Consider the following 17,204-nt stretch of genomic DNA (forward strand, 5'->3'; position numbering starts at 1 on the left):
TTTTGCTGGTGTTTTAAAATCACCTCATAAGGTACATTGTAGGTATGTGCAACCTTTTGTTTTTCATTTAAGTGAAAAACTTGGGAAGCCAGGCTTCCTTCACACACACTGTTGTTGTTTCAGTAACTGGGTTACTAGTTCCTGTGTCACAAAAAAGTAATCACACTTTTGCTTCTCTTCAGTTACAAGCCTGTGGATAACAAACTGATCTGGCTACCTCTGCGAGAATCTTTTGAAGAACTCTTCTCTCAGACATTCTCTAGGAAGAAAAATCAAACGTTCTTGGGGCACATCCAGACCTGCTACAGGCAGAAACGTTGGCATGATCTGCTAAAACTAATGCAGCATATTCATAAATCTGCTGTTAACAAGGAGGCAAAGGAAAATGCATCTGGTGAGAATTCAGGCTGATCAGACCCCCATCATTAGCAGTGAGCTGTCGCAGAGAGTAGAGAAATACTGGGGAGTTTTTTGTTATTAGAACTTGGGTTTGTTTGCAGGGTGGGTTTTTTGTTGTGTTTTGGTTTTTTTAATCCCCTTTATTATACCCTTTCTTCTGGTTTTGAAAAAATCTCTACTCAAAATACTGCTAACACAGTGGTTAGGTTTTGGGTGTTGTTTTGGGTTTTTTTCTAACTCATCACTACTGTTAGTTATGTCTGCCAGTGTGATGTCTGACTTGTCTGACCTGTGCTGCCCATGACATCCGATCTCCACTCAGCACTGAACTTGTTTGCTATGTTCATGAGCAGTCCTTCTTTGTGTGTGTCACTCTTCCATGTGAATGCATTCATACTTTTTCAGTCCTGGAACCTCATTAGGTCTTACAAATATGTCCTATTTTAAAAAGAATGCAAAACAACAAAAAAACCACAAACCCAAAGTAATAGCTGTCTTAGTAATGACTTTAAGAGCTTGCTGATGATTTGATTTCACTGTCAGTGATGCTGACTTGCCTAGTGCTTTGTTTTTTTTTCATTGTGATTTTGTCTCCAAATATCATTTTTTATTGTTTTATACTTCACAGCCCATTTGGACAGAGGCAGTTTTTTGTACTTGGCCTTATATAAGGTTCTTTCTGGTTCTGGACCAGTTCCACAAGTGAAGTTGTAGCTTTCATCCAGTATAGGCCAAGCAAACTTAATTATGAATTTTGTCTCCTGACTTCTTTTTACTGTTTCTTCTGAATATTCAGATATTGAAATAAATTCCACAAATGTTAAAAGAATATATATGTTTTAAAGACTATTTGTGGCAAATATTGACAATCCTAAAACAGAGACAAGCTGAAATCTCTAACTTGCAAAGCAACACTGTTTTTACTGTTACTGAAGTGTTCCTTCTTAATCAGTTCTGGCAAAAGGTTTTAAAACTTTGATTTATTTTCCTGAGATGTGTCTCTGGGAATTGGAAAGTGATAGTAATCATGCTGGAACCAAGTGCGGCATAGTCTCCTTCTCTGGGGGCATTCCAAACCTACCTGGATGAGTTCCTGTGTGACCTACTCTAGGTGGTCCTGCTCTGCCAGGCAGGGGTTGGACTGGATGATCTTTCAAGGTTCATTCCAACCCTTAAGATTCTGTGATTCTGTGATAAGTACTTTTTTCTAAGCTAGGACATGCTAGAATGAATAGCAAATTATCTGTACTCACATGTCAATAGTGTTGAGCTAAACTAAAAAAAGCCCAAACAAAACCAAAAAACAACCCTCAAGCTGCAAAATTGTATGGGTTTTGTTGTTTTTTTTTAATTCAAGAGATGTCATGTGCAGAACATGCATGCTTCTGCTGCTCAGCCAATCTTACTCTGTGCCTGAAACAGCTTGGTTAAAATCCTGTTGTTAAACGTTTGTTGTGCTATTGTTCTGATGGTACAAGCTGAACTTTGTTTTGCTTACAGGCTCACCTCTGAAGGAGAAGTGGGAGGCATTTGGTCTTAAACTGAATCACGCTCATCAACAGATGAAAATGACAGAAAATGCTCTTCTGTTTGCATTTGTTGAGGTACTTTAGAGATCAGCATTTCGATGCAAGGAAGAATAAGGAGAAGCATTTAAAACACTTTGCAATCAGTATTTTATAAATAACTTCCTGGCAAGAGTCTTGCTGTGAAGTAAAGCTTGTTCCATGAGAGCTCTGCAGAACAACATGTGCTGCTTCAAGAAGATGGTGATGAGATGGGGAGTGGGAGAATGTTTTGTGGTAACACGTTAATGCTGTATTATGGGAATTAGGACTGAGATGATGAAGAGTATCAGCAGTATGACATACCATCTTTTCAAGTGTATGACATTAGAAGAAACATCTTGACTAGTTTTCAGGAGGATGTGCTTCTGCCTAGAGATTCCTGTGAAGGATTTAATATTGAGGGTCTGTGCTGTTTATCTAGAAGTGATGATTTTTCTTAAATTCTTCAAACCTACAATAGAATGTTCTTAATGACATGAAGTGTGATTAGGGGAAACTGTGATGGTTTTCTGCATCCTTGTCATCTTGTTAGTCTAAACACATGCCCTCAAATTTTATGTAGAGCATGTAAGCAGTTCTCCTTTTAAAAAATGACTGTGTGACTAATTGGAAAACATTTGACTTTCTTTTAATTGATAAGGTATAGTTCCCTGAGGAACTGTTGCTCATACCTTTGGATTTCTTTAGATTAACTCATTAGTCTCATAGTGGTATCAATGAAGCTTGTGTACCACCACAGTGATGGGTATTGCTGATGGGAAGCATTGCATACATGACAGACTTATTCTGTTATCTGAGCCAATCTCAATGCTAACTGATAATGGTGATAACTGACTTGTGCAACTTGAAAGATACTTGCTATTTCTGAGGGAGAGCAATAAAACTGCTCTTGCAGTTAGAAGTCTGGAATTGGCATTTGTCTAACCAACCCGTAGACTGCAAAACAACTATTACAGCATACAGATGCTTCAGTTGATAAATCTTTGCTGGTTCCATGATTACCAAACTGATCTTATTTTTTAGGGTACTCTGGCACAAGCTGTAAAAAAAGGAGAATGGATTTTACTGGATGAAATTAACTTGGCTGCAGCAGAGACTTTAGAGTGTCTGAGTGGTTTATTGGAAGGATCATCTGGGTCACTGGTGTTACTAGACAGAGGAGACACAGGTGCTGTTTCTGTACTTGTTTATGCTGTATCTTGCTATCCACTTAGCTCAGTTCCCTATCCTGTATGACTAAGTTGAAAACATTTACCATTAAAGTGAACTTTTTCATAACATTGAGGCAGCTTGATAGATAAGGACAGAGGCACATGAATTTTACTTACTACCATAGTAATTACCTTTCACTGATCCTGTGAACATATTCTTCAGCTAGAAATATGTGTACAAGGCCTTTGCTTTTTCTGAGTCCTTCTTGGTTGACCCCAACCAGCAACTAAGCACCCATACAGGTGCTCACTCCTCCTATCCCACCACCCCTCAGCAGAACGAGAGATGAGACTAGGAAGAGCAAAAGCAAGAAAACTCTTGTGAAACAAGTGATCCAAAGGCAGTCACTAACCAGCTCCCACAAGCAGACCAAAGTTCAATCAGTCTCTAAGCTACATCCAATTTGGAAGACAAAAATCCCCACCCCCACTTCTTCCTGTACCACAATTCTTATTGCTGAGCCCTGTTGTGCACAAATGAAGGTCAGAGTTTCACTTGCCTGTGGCTGTGGTGAAGATGCAGAGATACTTAAGATAAAATTATATGGGGTTATGCTCTGAAAACTTTTCACCCTGGCATTTTAGGAAAATGTAGTTCTGCAGTAACAGAAAGCTTGCTTAGATGAGAGATACCTCATGTAACATAGTAAGATTAGTGCTAAACACAGGGTACTGATGTCTCTCACTTGTTTTCCTTTAGAGCCTCTTGTCCGTCACCCTGATTTTCGCTTGTTTGCATGCATGAATCCAGCTACAGATGTTGGAAAGAGAAATCTTCCTCCAGGAATAAGAAACAGGTAGGAAGTAATGGTTTTGTGACAAAATACTTAGTTAAACTAAAAAACACAGTGACTAGCTTCATGAGTTGATCCATTGAAGAGTGCCTTGTTTGAAGACTGAGGAGGTACATCTGAGCTCAAATGAACTTCTGAGAGGTGCTTTCAACATCATGGTGAATGGTTTTCGTGAAATAACATCAAGAAACTACTTTTCTAAAGTTGCTGAGCATGAACAAGTGGTCTAGCAGTAGTGTAGAGTGTTGTCACAGAGGGAGAAAGGGAATGATCATTCTTCACAATTAAGCTGTCAGTGCCTGAGAATGCTGCCCTTGTAGTTTATGTTCCTGATGGAGATGTTAAAGACAAGTGTATTGTATCTATTTAGTAGCCTTTCTATTGATAACTCAGCAGTGTTGATGATCCTTGCAAAAAGCTTCATATTCAGCCTTGTTCACTCAGAAGGTGGTTTGCATGGCAGAGCAGATATGGGATAGTCAAAATATTTTATATATGATCTTCAAACATTAAGGCTGTGGCCAGGAAACAGGAGTTGTGACAAATGCACTTTTTCACTACTATCTGTTCCTGAATGCAAAGTTCTTCTGCTTGTAACTGACACAGCTCTGGTGTCAGGAGGTTGGGGCATCCCTTTTTTCTATAGTAGCTAGCAACAGGACAAGGGGTAATGGGATGAAGTTGGAACACAAACAGTTCCACTTAAACATAAGAAAAACTATTTCAGTGTGAGGGTGAGGGAGCCCTGGCACAGTCTGCCCAAGGGAGGGTGTGGAGGCTCCTTCCTTGGGGTCTTCAAGACCCGCCTGGACATGTTCCTGTGTGACCTGATCTAGGTGACCCTGCTTCTGCAGGGAGGTCGGACTAGATGATCTCTAAAGGTCCCTTCCAACCTTACCATTCTATGATTCTGTGAGTGCCACAAGTCACATGTGTAGTCCCTTACCAGATTCATAAACACTTCAAGATTGTAGAGATGCACTAATCAAATATAACCAGTCATCTGTAGTTATGAGTGACAAAGGAAGGTTTTGTTGCTGGTAGCCTTCCTGTCTTTTTAGTGAAAGTAAATGAAATGAGTGCAATACAAAAGAAAGAGACTTGAGCTTCAGCATGGCTTGTGAAGTTTAAAGGAATGGATATTTGCATTGCTCAGGGTGGGTATTTTTGACCAATGATAATGCTCATAAAGGTCCACTTTCACAAATGGAGATCATTGGAGAGTTCACATTGAAAAGTGCTCTCACAGTGTCAATGCTCCAGCATTGACTGTAACATTTGGATATCTACTGCAAATTGTTGAACATGTTATGATGAAAAAATACAGTCCCATAGTTCATTTTCAGACTACTAAGTTAAAATAATTGAGATAAATTACTTGAAAGTGTTAGTAATACCTTAGTTTTTAAGTTACTCTGGTTCTTGAGTCTGTAGGTAATTTAACAAGTCAGTACTCTGCTGCTCACACAGTTTTAAATGTTATGTACTGTGAGAATGTCATATAACATGGGTGGTTTAATATGGTCAGGTGTCTTAAGTCTTATGTATTAACTTGATTCTCATAGGTTTACTGAACTTTACGTAGAGGAATTGAGAAATGAAGGAGACTTGCAAGTTCTTATCATGGATTATCTGAGAGGTTTGAATGTGAACAAAAATACAGTGCAAGGAATTGTGAAGTAAGTTGGTTGTAATCTCTTTAAATCCTTGATGGAATAAGTGACAAAAAGAAAGTATGTATCTGTAGTCTCTGGTTAGACTGGTTTTGGAAACACTATAATGCTCTCCAAGAAGCAGTTTGCATAGCCTTGGGAAATGGAGGAGGGTAGACCTCCATCCCTTTCATTCTGGAGGTTTCTGTACTTGTGAGAAGGAGATTGTATTCAGAATAACTGTTATTGTTGCAGTCCTCTTTCCCATCTGTGAGACTAAAGTTACCTTTCCTTCCTGTAAAGGTGTGCTGTCTGCCTGCAGTAACCTGAAGAAATGTTTAGAATACTTAGAGTTTATAGTCTTTCTCTGTATATCAAGGTCTTGTATCTCAAGGCAACTCGTGATTTTTACAGGTTTTATTTATCTGTGAGAAAGGAAGCAGAAACAAAGCTGGTGGATGGAACTGGCCACAGACCTCACTACAGCCTGCGTACACTTTGCCGGGCACTGAGATTTGCAGCGTCTAATCCATGTAGCAGCATACCACGCTCACTGTATGAGGTGATTACCTGTGCTGGGGGTTCTTTCAATGTGTATTCACTACAAAAACTGTTTGGATAAAGGCTAATTCACTTTCCTAAGTGCAGCATTGAATGGAAATTGTGCTTTAATTTCTGTGTTTTTCCTAATGATTTCTAATTTTATCACTGAAAGTATTTCTTATTCTTAGGGCTTCTGTTTGAGTTTCCTGACACAGCTTGACAGAGGCTCTCACCCAGTAGTTCAAAAGCTAATTTGCCAACATATAGTCTCTGGGAACATCAAAAGCCTTCTCAAGCAGGTAGGTAACTAAGCCTGTATAGAGCTGTTTAATATTCAGAATAGAATGTACTTTGAATTCCCTTATCTGCCTTTTTTCCTCTACATTTCTTTCTTGCAGTCCTGTTATTCACATTATGAGAACTATGAACCAAAAATACATACTGTTTCTTTGTAATTTTTAAACTGTTTGAAATGCATCTTTGTTAGCTAGTTTGAAAAGATGTAAAGTCTGAGTAATTACAGCACTGTGGAGTGTGGGAAGCTTAGTATAGTGAGTCCAACTGTAAAGCTCTCAGAGACTTTTAAAGAGCTTTCACAATCTTTTTGTGTTTTAGACTCCAAATGCAGAACATATGGATACAAAGTGAACATCTGTGCTTTGTTGTTAATGAGAAGGGAAGAATCTCACTGGTGCTGAGAGCCCAGCATGAGTTTGCATGAGGCACTGGGCAGGTGGGATGGGGAAGCCAATTGTAAGAGAGATGTTTGTTTCAGAATAAACCCCTTCAGAATAGAAAATATGTATTTAAAATATGCATATGTATAAAAATATAAAACCCAACTTTTCTGCCTGGAAGTGTACTTCAAAATTCAGTGCTAGGGCTCTTAAGAAATTCTAATGTTTGTGACACTGGCAAAGATTTGTACTTTGTGACCTTGACATAATCTGGTCAGACCTTTCCTGTAATTCTCCTGCAGTGCCATGGGGACAGTGCTTCCTGAAGGAGTTCTCAGGGATTAATTTAAAATTGCTTCTTACTGTTACACCACTGCATTGTATTCTGTAGTTGTCTTCATTAGCAAATTGAAACTCTTTTGTAAATGTCTCCTTAGCAAATACCAAAACCCCAAGGAGGGAGTTTTATATTTATAGAAGGATACTGGATTTCAGCTGGGGATAAAGAACCTGTTGAAGATGAGACTTATGTGTTAACACCTTCAGTTACGCTTAATCTTAAAGACATTGCCAGAGTTGTGTCTGCAAGGTAAATCTGTTTCAACTTTTCCACTAAAAAAACTAAGTTAAAGATGTTTATTTGGGCCTAAAGTGTTGGTGCCTGTTGAGCCTTTATGGATTGCCGTAACATCCATGTTCCTTCTGCTTTACAGTTAACTTTGCATTACACACCGACTTGAGTTTATACATGTATTTCTTGTTATCTTAAACCATATTACTGCCATAACTTGTTTTACTTAAATGATAATCTAGAAATTTGCAGTTTAACTTATTTCACACTGCCATGTCAAGCTTAATGCAGAGCAGTTAGCTCTTGCAAGTCAAGTTACTTATGTTCCCCTATTAATGTATGATCTTGGATATTCCAAGTGAGTCATGTTGTGGTATTTTGGTAGTGTAGTTTGGTGATGTATCAAAGAATAAGAGAAAGAAACACGCAAGAAGAGTGTGGCCAGCAGGTCGAGGGAGGTTCTGCTCCCCCTCTACTCTGCCCTGGTGAGGCCTCATCTGGAGTCCTGTGTCCAGTTCTGGGCTCCTCAGCTCAAGAGGGACGGGGAAGTGCTGGAGAGAGTCCAGCACAGGGCCACCAAGATGATCAGAGGACTGGAGCATCTTCCTGATGTGGAAAGACTGCAGGAACTGGGGCTGTTTAGTCTGGAGGAGACTGAGGGGGGATCTCATTAATATTCAAATATCTAAATGGTGGATGTCAGGAGGTTGGCGCAGCACTTTTTTTCTGTTGTATCTAGCAACAGGACAAGGGGTAATGGGATGAAGCTGGAACACAAAAAGTTCCACTTAAATATAAGGAAAAACTATTTCCCTGTTGAGGTGAGGGAGCCCTGGCACAGGCTGCCCAGAGGGCTTGTGGAGTCTCCTTCCTTGGAGGTCTTCAAGATATGTTCCTGTGTGACCTGATCTAGGTGGACCTGCTTTGGCAGGGGAGTTGAACTAGATGATCTCTAAAGGTCCCTTCCAACCCCTACCATTCTGTGATTCTGTGATACATCTTCTGCTTCTAAATCACAACGATGGTTATTCCTTTTTAGGAGTCACCCAGTACTGATTCAAGGAGAAACTTCAGTTGGTAAAACCAGTTTAATTCGCTGGTTGGCTGCTGCTACTGGGAATCACTGTGTAAGGATTAACAATCATGAGCATACTGACATCCAGGAATATATTGGCTGTTACACATCAGATGCTTCTGGGAAGTTGGTGTTTAAGGAAGGTGAGTGAGCATATTATGTTTACTCCAAATTCCCTTATCGCTTTGCTGCTTCTTTCCTCTTTTCTGCTTAACTTGTCTATTTTATTACAATGGAGTGATGACCTGTTGTAGAATTAGTAGTTGCACATTAATGATGATCACTTATGTGAATTTCAGTGAGTTCTTAAGAGCTGATGTTTGTCTCATCATACTTCTTGTACTGGATATGAAGAAGATGATTCAGAAACAATACTGTTGCATCCATCTCAGTATATTAGCATTTATACTAAGTGTAAAATGGTTGCTAAAAGCATCTGAATGTGTGCTTCTGTTCAATTTAGTTTGTTAGATTTTTAACTGAGACTTTTTCTGTTCCCTCCAAGGCATTCTCATAGATGCAATGAGAAAGGGTTACTGGATAGTTCTAGATGAACTGAATTTGGCTCCCACTGATGTTCTGGAGGCTCTCAACCGTTTGTTGGATGATAACAGGGAGCTGTTCATTACTGAGACCCAGGAAGTTGTCAAAGCTCACCCTCGCTTCATGTTGTTTGCTACACAGAATCCTCCAGGACTCTATGGTGGCAGAAAGGTCTGTATAATCTCTTTCTTTGAGTAGCTATGACTCTAAGGAATGAATCTCTCCTGTACATCGAAGTGAAACGTGAAAACTTTCAGATGTGTAGCACAGTAGAGAGTTGAGGTGACTGTGGATTAACTTTCCCTACAGCTGGGTTCTGTTTCGGTTAGTTGCTTGTTTTGCAGGTAACAAAGTTTTAGTTCATTTTGAGTAGTTGGGATTTAAGTGTTTTACTGAATTGGAGTTAGTGTATTTTGTACTTGACTCAGCATTTCTTTCTCAAAGTTACTGGAGAAGAGATTGGACTTAGGCTATTGGTGTCTATTTTATACTGTTTTTGGATGGGATAGTTAGTTTACTTCATAGTGACTGGTATAGTGTTCTGATTTGGATTTGTGACCAAAACAGTGCTGATTACACAGAAATGTGTTATTACCAAGCACTGTTTACATGATGTCAAGGCTTCTCCCACTGCACTGCCAGTGAGTAGGTTAGGAATGCACAAGAAGCTCGGAAGGGACACAGCTGGGACAGCGGATCCCAACTGACCAAAGGTATATTCCAGAACATATGATGTTATGCTCAGGAATAAAAACTGGGGGGAGAAAGAGGAAGACACGTGTGTGCAGTGTTTGTTTCCCCAAATAACCAATGCACACAATGAAGCCCTCTTTTCCTGGAAGTAGCTGAACACTTGCCAGCTGATGGGAAGTGGTAAACGCATTCCTCATTCTGCTTTTCTTGTGCATGCAGCTTTTGCTTTACCTATGAAAGTTTTCTCACTTCTTCCTATTCTTTCCCATTGTAGGGGGAGGAGTAAGCAAATACCTGGTTGGTGCTTAGCTGCCTACTGTGGCTAAAACACATCTTTTAAAGCTCTCGACCTCATCCAGACTGTCTCTTTTCTTTCAATGCTTGCATGTATGTGTGATTTGTATTTCCTTGGAGATACGTAGGAGAAGATATATGACATGAGGAATACCAAAGGAAAAAGTTCAAGCAATGGTGTGTTCTCCTATTTTAGGTTTTGTCCAGAGCCTTCAGAAATCGTTTTGTGGAACTGCATTTTGATGAACTGCCAAGTGCTGAACTGGAAACCATCCTTCACAAGCGATGCAGTTTGCCACCTTCTTATTGCAGCAAGCTTGTTAAAGTCATGTTAGACCTGCAAGTATGAGAGTCTTTTCTCTTTTCTTTTTTGTAGAAGACATGCAAATGTTATTTCATCACAAAGTAATAGAAATCCTTTTGAGAGGCAAAGAATTGATGGAGAAGACCTCACCAAAGTACTTAGTTGAGAGTACTCTAGATAGGGAATATAATAGTATAGATCTAGTACTATAGAAAGTGGAGAAAGTGATGTCAGATTTGAGGGAAAGCTACCAGCAAAAGAACTAATAACCAAAGGCCTTGGGATTTGATATGTAGAGTAATCCCCTTACTCTAGATCCAGACTCCATTGTTGGATTTGTGGCTGTCTCTGGCTCATGCTAAATTTGATGTTATTTTTCAGAAAGCTTTTTGGATGTGTTTTGACACACCTGTGTTTAACAGGCATTTAACACTTAGCATGTAGCTAACGCTTTCTTGTATTTAAAAGCAGTTGCAACAGCACAAACCAGAGCACGCTTCAAAGTGCTAATATACATTTTTATGTAGAACCTAAAGTTTAGCTTGGATTTTGTTGTATTCCAGATAGTATTTTCTTCTAAATGTTTTATTCATTATTTTGTACCTGATACCTATCAAATATCTACTTAAAGGCAGTTTGAGGTTGGTAGTCCTGAGTGTACTAGACTTGTGAGGGTGTTTTTCTCCATGCAGTTAGTTTGGAGAAGTTTCACATCAGCGAGCTCTGATTAGCTTTGCTTTTAGGCATTCAGACAGGTTCATAACAAATAGCTCACATTTTGTTCTTATGACAGTCTTACCGCAGGGGTTCAACAGTGTTTGCTGGGAAACACGGGTTCATTACCCTGCGGGATCTGTTTCGTTGGGCTGAAAGGTACAGACTGGCAGAACAGCTAGAGAAGGACTATGACTGGCTCCAGCACTTGGCAAATGATGGTGAGCCCTGCTACATTAGGTTTTTAAAGTGTCTGTGGAATCACTTTCTAACTGTAGCTCTTAAGTGTGAGTTTTTGTTGCTGGTCAACCAGACAGTAATTGCTTTCCCTCTCCCTCTCTTTTCTAGGTTTTATGCTTCTGGCAGGCAGAGTCAGGAAACAGGAGGAGGTAGATGTTATTCAGAGTGTCCTTGAAAAACACTTCAAGAAAAAACTAGATCCTGAGGCCCTCTTCTCAGGGGAAAGCATCAAAAAGCTACTTGGTGAGTTTTCTAGAAGGACCAAGCTGGTAGTTTTCTAGATGTGACTGAAGCTGATGGATTGTTTTGTGTTGTGCAGCTAAATCCTCCACAAGGATGTCAGTGATGGACAGAGATTTTAACCATATTGTCTGGACTCGAGGGATGAGGAGACTTGCTGTTCTGGTGGGACGAGCCCTGGAGTTTGGTGAACCAGTCCTGCTGGTGGGAGACACTGGGTAACCTTACTTTTTATGATGGAGTTCTTCATGGTGCCTCACCAGCCACTGAGTTAGACACAAAATGATTGTGTGGGCCTCAGTACTGCTTTCACCTGGGACACTTTAAGCCTCTGTGATGGCAGACTTGCTACTGTTGTTATTCAGCGTTTTCTTTTGAGAGGAAGCAATTGCATCTGTTCCTATACAGATCTTTAACTATGTGTAACTACATAGAAATTCTATAGAAAGTAGTAAAACCGAAAGCAGCTGATTTCTGTCCCTGCCTTTCACTAGGTGCCCCGTGCCTTGCTGAAGAGGCTGCTTTTGGGGAATAGTGGCATTTTTCTGTTGGAGAGCACATTTGCTTTACATATTTGAAGAGCTGGAATATAGCCTTGCTACTACTTCTCTCACCCCCCCCTCCCACCTCATATGCTGTGAAAAGAAAGTTGTGGAAGTAGGTGCTGTCTGCTCCTGTGCTGGTTCCACGTTTGGAAAGTAAATCTTTGTAGGAGAGAAGAAAAATGCAAGAAAATGGAGAAGGAAAATTCTCTTAAGTAATAAATGAGAATGCTAGGTACTTGGCAGTTGATTTTCTCAGACTTAGGCCTGGTCTAGACCTGTCTCATCTCCAGTTCAGTGAAATGTTAGGCTAGCTAAATGCCTCTGGGGACAGGCTGAAATAGATTCGATTTTTGAACCTGTAGATACTGATTCAAATTTAAAGGTATCTTGTGCAAGTCAGCAGCAGTTTTGTTTAAAGTGGATTCACTTTGCATACATTTCTTTCAAGGAAAAGAGCAGAAGGAGATTTGCATGCTGGGCCTTCACCTCATAGCTCTTCAATGAAAGCATGAGTTCTGTCCAAAGCAAGCTGATTGCTTTGAGGTGTGTGGAGTTGGGTTTTTGTTGTGGCTTTTTTTTCTTCCCTTTCAGTTAAATTACTTTGTTGCAGGTGTGGTAAAACTACCATTTGCCAGATGTTTGCAGCATTAACAAATCAGAAGCTGTACTCAGTGAACTGCCATTTGCACATGGAGACTTCAGACTTCCTGGGAGGGCTTCGACCGGTCAGGCAGAGGTCAAAAGACCAGGTTTGTCTTGCATCCAGTATTGGTTTTGCTAGTCTGACCATAGAAGCAAAAGTAGCAATTACTAATGACTTTTCACTTCCTTTTCCGTTTCTTAGGAGGAATGTGATGGTTCTAGACTCTTTGAGTGGTGTGATGGACCTCTTGTTTTAGCAATGAAAGAGGAAGGCTTTTTCCTCCTGGATGAGATTTCTTTAGCTGATGATTCTGTACTAGAGCGACTTAACAGGTGTGTCTTAAATGTGTTTACTATGAAATATCCTCACTGTGTCTAGTCATTATTCAAACATGAGCAAAGTAAACCTAGCTTTTTAGACACATTTTTTTTTTCATGGCCTAGATGAGCTGCTCTCTTAATTGTATAGTTGTTGAAAGGGAAAATGGCTCAAATACCTCTGGCCTTGTTCATGTTTCAAATTCTGTGCCAGTTTGCTTTGCTTGTTCTAATTTTCATCGACCTGACAGAGGTGTTTAGTTTTAATCACAGTAATACTTGTCAATTTTTGCTGTTTGAAGTTCTAATTACAGCTGGGAAAAGACAGTAAGGTAAGACAAGATGAAATTTCCTTGTCTTGCCTAAGTCTCAATGTCCTAACTCACTTGGAAAAATAAAAGGTACTTTGATGAAGCTGGAACACAAAAAGTTTCACTTAAATATAAGAAAAAGCTATTTCACTGTGAGGATGAGGGAGCCCTGGCACAGGCTGCCCGGAGGGGTTGTGGAGGCTTCTTCCTTGGAGGTCTTCAAGACGTGCCTGGACATGTTCCTATGTGACCTGATCTAGGTGACCCTGCTTCTGCAGGGGGGTTGGACTAGATGACCTCTAAAGGTCCCTTCCAACCCCTACCATTCTATGATTCCATAACTGAGGGATAGATATGTATGTGTTTACTTGATGTATGTTAGCACATTGGTTATACTGGTTTTCAATGCTTTGATTGGTGCCGTTACTTTCCATTTCACTTTATAGTGATCTGCTCACAAATTGCTGGGGTTTTTTTCCAAATATGAGATGATGAAAGAATTCACTTTATTCAATAGCTCATGTCCCTGCATAAAGAAATTAAGAACATAAATCCTAGTTCAGTTGAAACAGTTTAAACAGTATCTCAAGACTGTTTACAGCATGGATCAAGTTGGAAAACAAAGATAAATGTAAAATCTCTAGTTTACCATGTGCAACGTTAATATTTTCAGCCTCTTGCAAATGATACATCTTGTCAAATTTCAGAAACAATTATGTTGTTTTCCTGATATTTTTGTGTGTGTAAAAAGTACTAAACTGTGAATATAACTTCATTAATGATCTGCCTGCAGCAGTAGCCCTCGTTTTAGTCTTCTCCATTACTGGTTATATTGAGATGACTGGCAGCTATTTTTAATATCATATCCAAAACCTCTCTGTTACAAGGTGGAATTTTTTTCATTGTCTCATTGCAACTGCCATTCTTACAAAGTTCAGTTAAACTGTTTGTTTTGACAGAGATACTAGTCAGTGCCCTTCTAAACAGGGAACACCTCAAACTTTTACAGTGTTTAGTGCACAGTGAAGTACAGCTAATAAAAGAAAGTCCTCCAAACTCACAGAAACCTAGTAGAATACTTCTCAGACGCATAGTCTGCCAGCTTGAAGAATGGCTTATTGTGCAGATTTCTTTATCTAGCTCCTGTGAATATAAATGTTGCCCTTGTTTTTGTGAAGAAAGCTGTGAGGTTTCCTTATGTTTAAATGGAACTTTTTGTGTTCCAGCTCCATTTCGCTACCCCTTGTCCTGTTGCTAGACACAACAGAAAAAAGAGCTGCCCCAACCTCCTGACACACACCATTTAGATATCTGTAAATATTAATGAGATCCCCCTCAGTCTCCTCCAGACTAAACAGCCCCAGTTCCTGCAGCCTTTCCTCATCAGGAAGACGCACCAGTCCCCTGATCATCTTGGTGGCCTTGGTTTCCTTTATTAGGTGACTGTTTTGGTAGATCATTTGAAGAAGATTGGGTAGAATTTTCTTCTGAACAAACTCAAAAATGTTCTCAATTGTGGAGGATGAACTGATTATAAGTTTTCAGTAAGAATTCCAGGGCAATGAGAGTTTAATCACTCTAATTCATAAGACTTTTTTTCATTCCTAAGTGAGCTTTTGAACCTGTGAAGTAAAACTTTAAAATCTTCTTAATCTTCTCTCTAGTGTCCTTGAAGCTGAAAAGACTTTGGTGCTTGCAGAAAAAGGTGGTCAAGATGATGAGGAGAACGAGGTAGAACTATTAGTTGCAGGAAAGAACTTTCGTATCCTTGCAACCATGAACCCAGGAGGTGACTTTGGGAAAAAAGAGGTAAATGTCAAAGCAACTGCAAGTACAGCCTGCATTTTCTGGTCATGTTGACTGTTTAGTGATTGGTGGTGCAATGCAAAAATGTATCATGCCAGTTTTGGCATCCAGTGCTTCCTAGTAGGCATCTGCTTCATTGTGCCAAAGGAGGATTGGGATGTATCTGTTCTCTATCACTTCTGTGTGCTGTCATTTAGACCATGTAAGTCAATACTCAGGAGAATGTCAAAGAAAATTTCAGGCCTTTAAATATTCTAGGTTTGTAATGTGTAGCATACTTCAAGTAGAGGAAATGTAGCTCATGAAGCAAGTAAATTTGACTGTAAATGGGAATCTCGAGTGGTGTGAAGTTGCATAATAGATTGTTCTCCCTGACAGTGCTCAGACAGACACAGGAGTCATCTTGTCATTCTCAGTGTATATGGACATCACAGCCCAAAAGACTTAGAGTCATAGAATCATAGAATGGTAGGGTTGGAAGGGACCTTTAGAGATCATCTAGTCCAACCCCCTGCAGAAGCAGGGTCACCTAGATCAGGTCGCATAGGAACATGTCCAGGTGGGTCTTGAAGACCTCCAAGGAAGGAGACTCCACAACCCCTCTGGGCAGCCTGTGCCAGGGCTCCCTCACCTCACAGTGAAATAGGTTTTTCTTATGTTTAAGTGGAACTTTTTGTGTTCCAGCTTCATCGCATTACCCCTTGTCCTGTTGCTAGCTACTATAGAAAAAAGGGATGTCCCAACCTCCTGACACCCACCCTTTAGATATTTATAAATGTTAATAAGACCTCCCCTCAGTCTCCTCCAGACTAAACAGCCCCAGTTCCCACAGCCTTTCCTTGTATGAAAGATGTTCCAGTCATTAAATTAAATCTGTTTCTGAAGTTTGGCTTTAAGTAACTTAAGAAAAAAAAGAACCCCAAAACAAGGCAAACCACTGGAAAAAAACCCTTTACCCAAAAACCTCAACTTCAAGCAATGTGACTTTAAAAAAGAACCCACAAAACTTAAAGCATTGTTGGGAGCTAGGACTAAATAAAAAGAACTGTAGTTCTTTTACCCAAAAGATGATGGATTCTCCATCTAAAGTGGACTTTACACAACAACTGATTGTAAAGCCACACCTTTAAGGAGGTTTTATTTCTGCATTGTGTTAGTGCTAATGAATGTTGCTTGGCTAATTCAGACCAGGATGAGAGGAACTGCAGAAATGAGTTGTAATTGAAGGCAAATTTCTATGTAGTAGCTTGCTTCTGTAAGCAAAGTGAAATTACGTAGCCATTGCTTGATATGTGAGTCCTAGAATCAAATGGAGCTTTGATGTTTGCAAAGCAGCAGCTCAGTTGTTTCCCATATTCTCTTGAACTTTGTAGTGGTTTTGCCTGGGCCAGGTAGTGGGGAGGTGACAGGGGTGGCTTCTTTAAACAAAGAGTTGCCAGAAGCTTCCCCTGTAACTCATAGGATTAGGGCCAGTCAGTTCCAAGCTGGGCCCTGCAGGTGACCCAGGCCTGGCCAACTAGTGATGGACGTAATGCCTCTGTGATTAATGATATTTGAGAAGGAGAAGTTGCTGGGCAGTTGCAAAACTGCAGCAGCAGCAGGGAGTGAGAATGTGAAAACGTCTCCACAGACACCAAGGTCAGTGGAGAAGGAGGAGGAGGAGGGAGCTTAGGCCCTGAAAGAAAGACTCCCCTGTGCCCTGTGGTGAGGACCATGGTGAGGCAGGTTGTCCCCCGCTGCTGAGGGGGAAGAAAGAAGAGTCCTGGGAAGAGGAGGGGTGGAGAGAGGTGTTTTTAAGATGGTTTTATTTCTCATCTCCCTGCTTTTATTGTTTCTTTAATAAATCAAACCTTTTTCTCCCTAAGTTGATTCTGTTTTGCCCGTGACGCTAATTGCAGAGTGATCTTTCCATCCTTATCTCAACTCACAAGCCATTTGTTATATTTCTCTCTTTCCCCTATGCAATTTATAAAGGGGAGTGATTTTATAACTTGGTGGACACTGGGCTAAACCACCACAAACTTTCTTTATCAGCCGTTTCCTGCGTGGCTGCCACCACTACAC

General features: G+C 40.2%; 1 protein-coding gene across 1 annotated transcript in view; it reads left to right on the plus strand.

Annotated features, from left to right (window-relative positions):
* The window catches only part of MDN1 (midasin AAA ATPase 1), a 116,142-nt gene that overhangs the window by 23,997 nt on the left and 74,941 nt on the right, over positions 1-17,204 (plus strand). Inside the window, exons 16-32 of the mRNA XM_061989428.1 lie at positions 183-394; positions 1,900-2,003; positions 2,991-3,135; positions 3,879-3,975; positions 5,538-5,651; positions 6,039-6,186; positions 6,356-6,466; positions 7,282-7,433; positions 8,455-8,633; positions 8,996-9,204; positions 10,217-10,363; positions 11,118-11,259; positions 11,387-11,521; positions 11,598-11,736; positions 12,674-12,812; positions 12,908-13,038; positions 14,999-15,143. Coding sequence (XP_061845412.1) covers positions 183-394; positions 1,900-2,003; positions 2,991-3,135; positions 3,879-3,975; positions 5,538-5,651; positions 6,039-6,186; positions 6,356-6,466; positions 7,282-7,433; positions 8,455-8,633; positions 8,996-9,204; positions 10,217-10,363; positions 11,118-11,259; positions 11,387-11,521; positions 11,598-11,736; positions 12,674-12,812; positions 12,908-13,038; positions 14,999-15,143 — 2,449 coding nt within the window. The remainder of the gene's footprint in view (positions 1-182; positions 395-1,899; positions 2,004-2,990; positions 3,136-3,878; positions 3,976-5,537; positions 5,652-6,038; positions 6,187-6,355; positions 6,467-7,281; positions 7,434-8,454; positions 8,634-8,995; positions 9,205-10,216; positions 10,364-11,117; positions 11,260-11,386; positions 11,522-11,597; positions 11,737-12,673; positions 12,813-12,907; positions 13,039-14,998; positions 15,144-17,204) is intronic.

Source organism: Colius striatus, chromosome 2 (assembly GCF_028858725.1).
Source record: "Colius striatus isolate bColStr4 chromosome 2, bColStr4.1.hap1, whole genome shotgun sequence".
NCBI classification, from domain to species: Eukaryota; Metazoa; Chordata; class Aves; order Coliiformes; family Coliidae; genus Colius; species Colius striatus.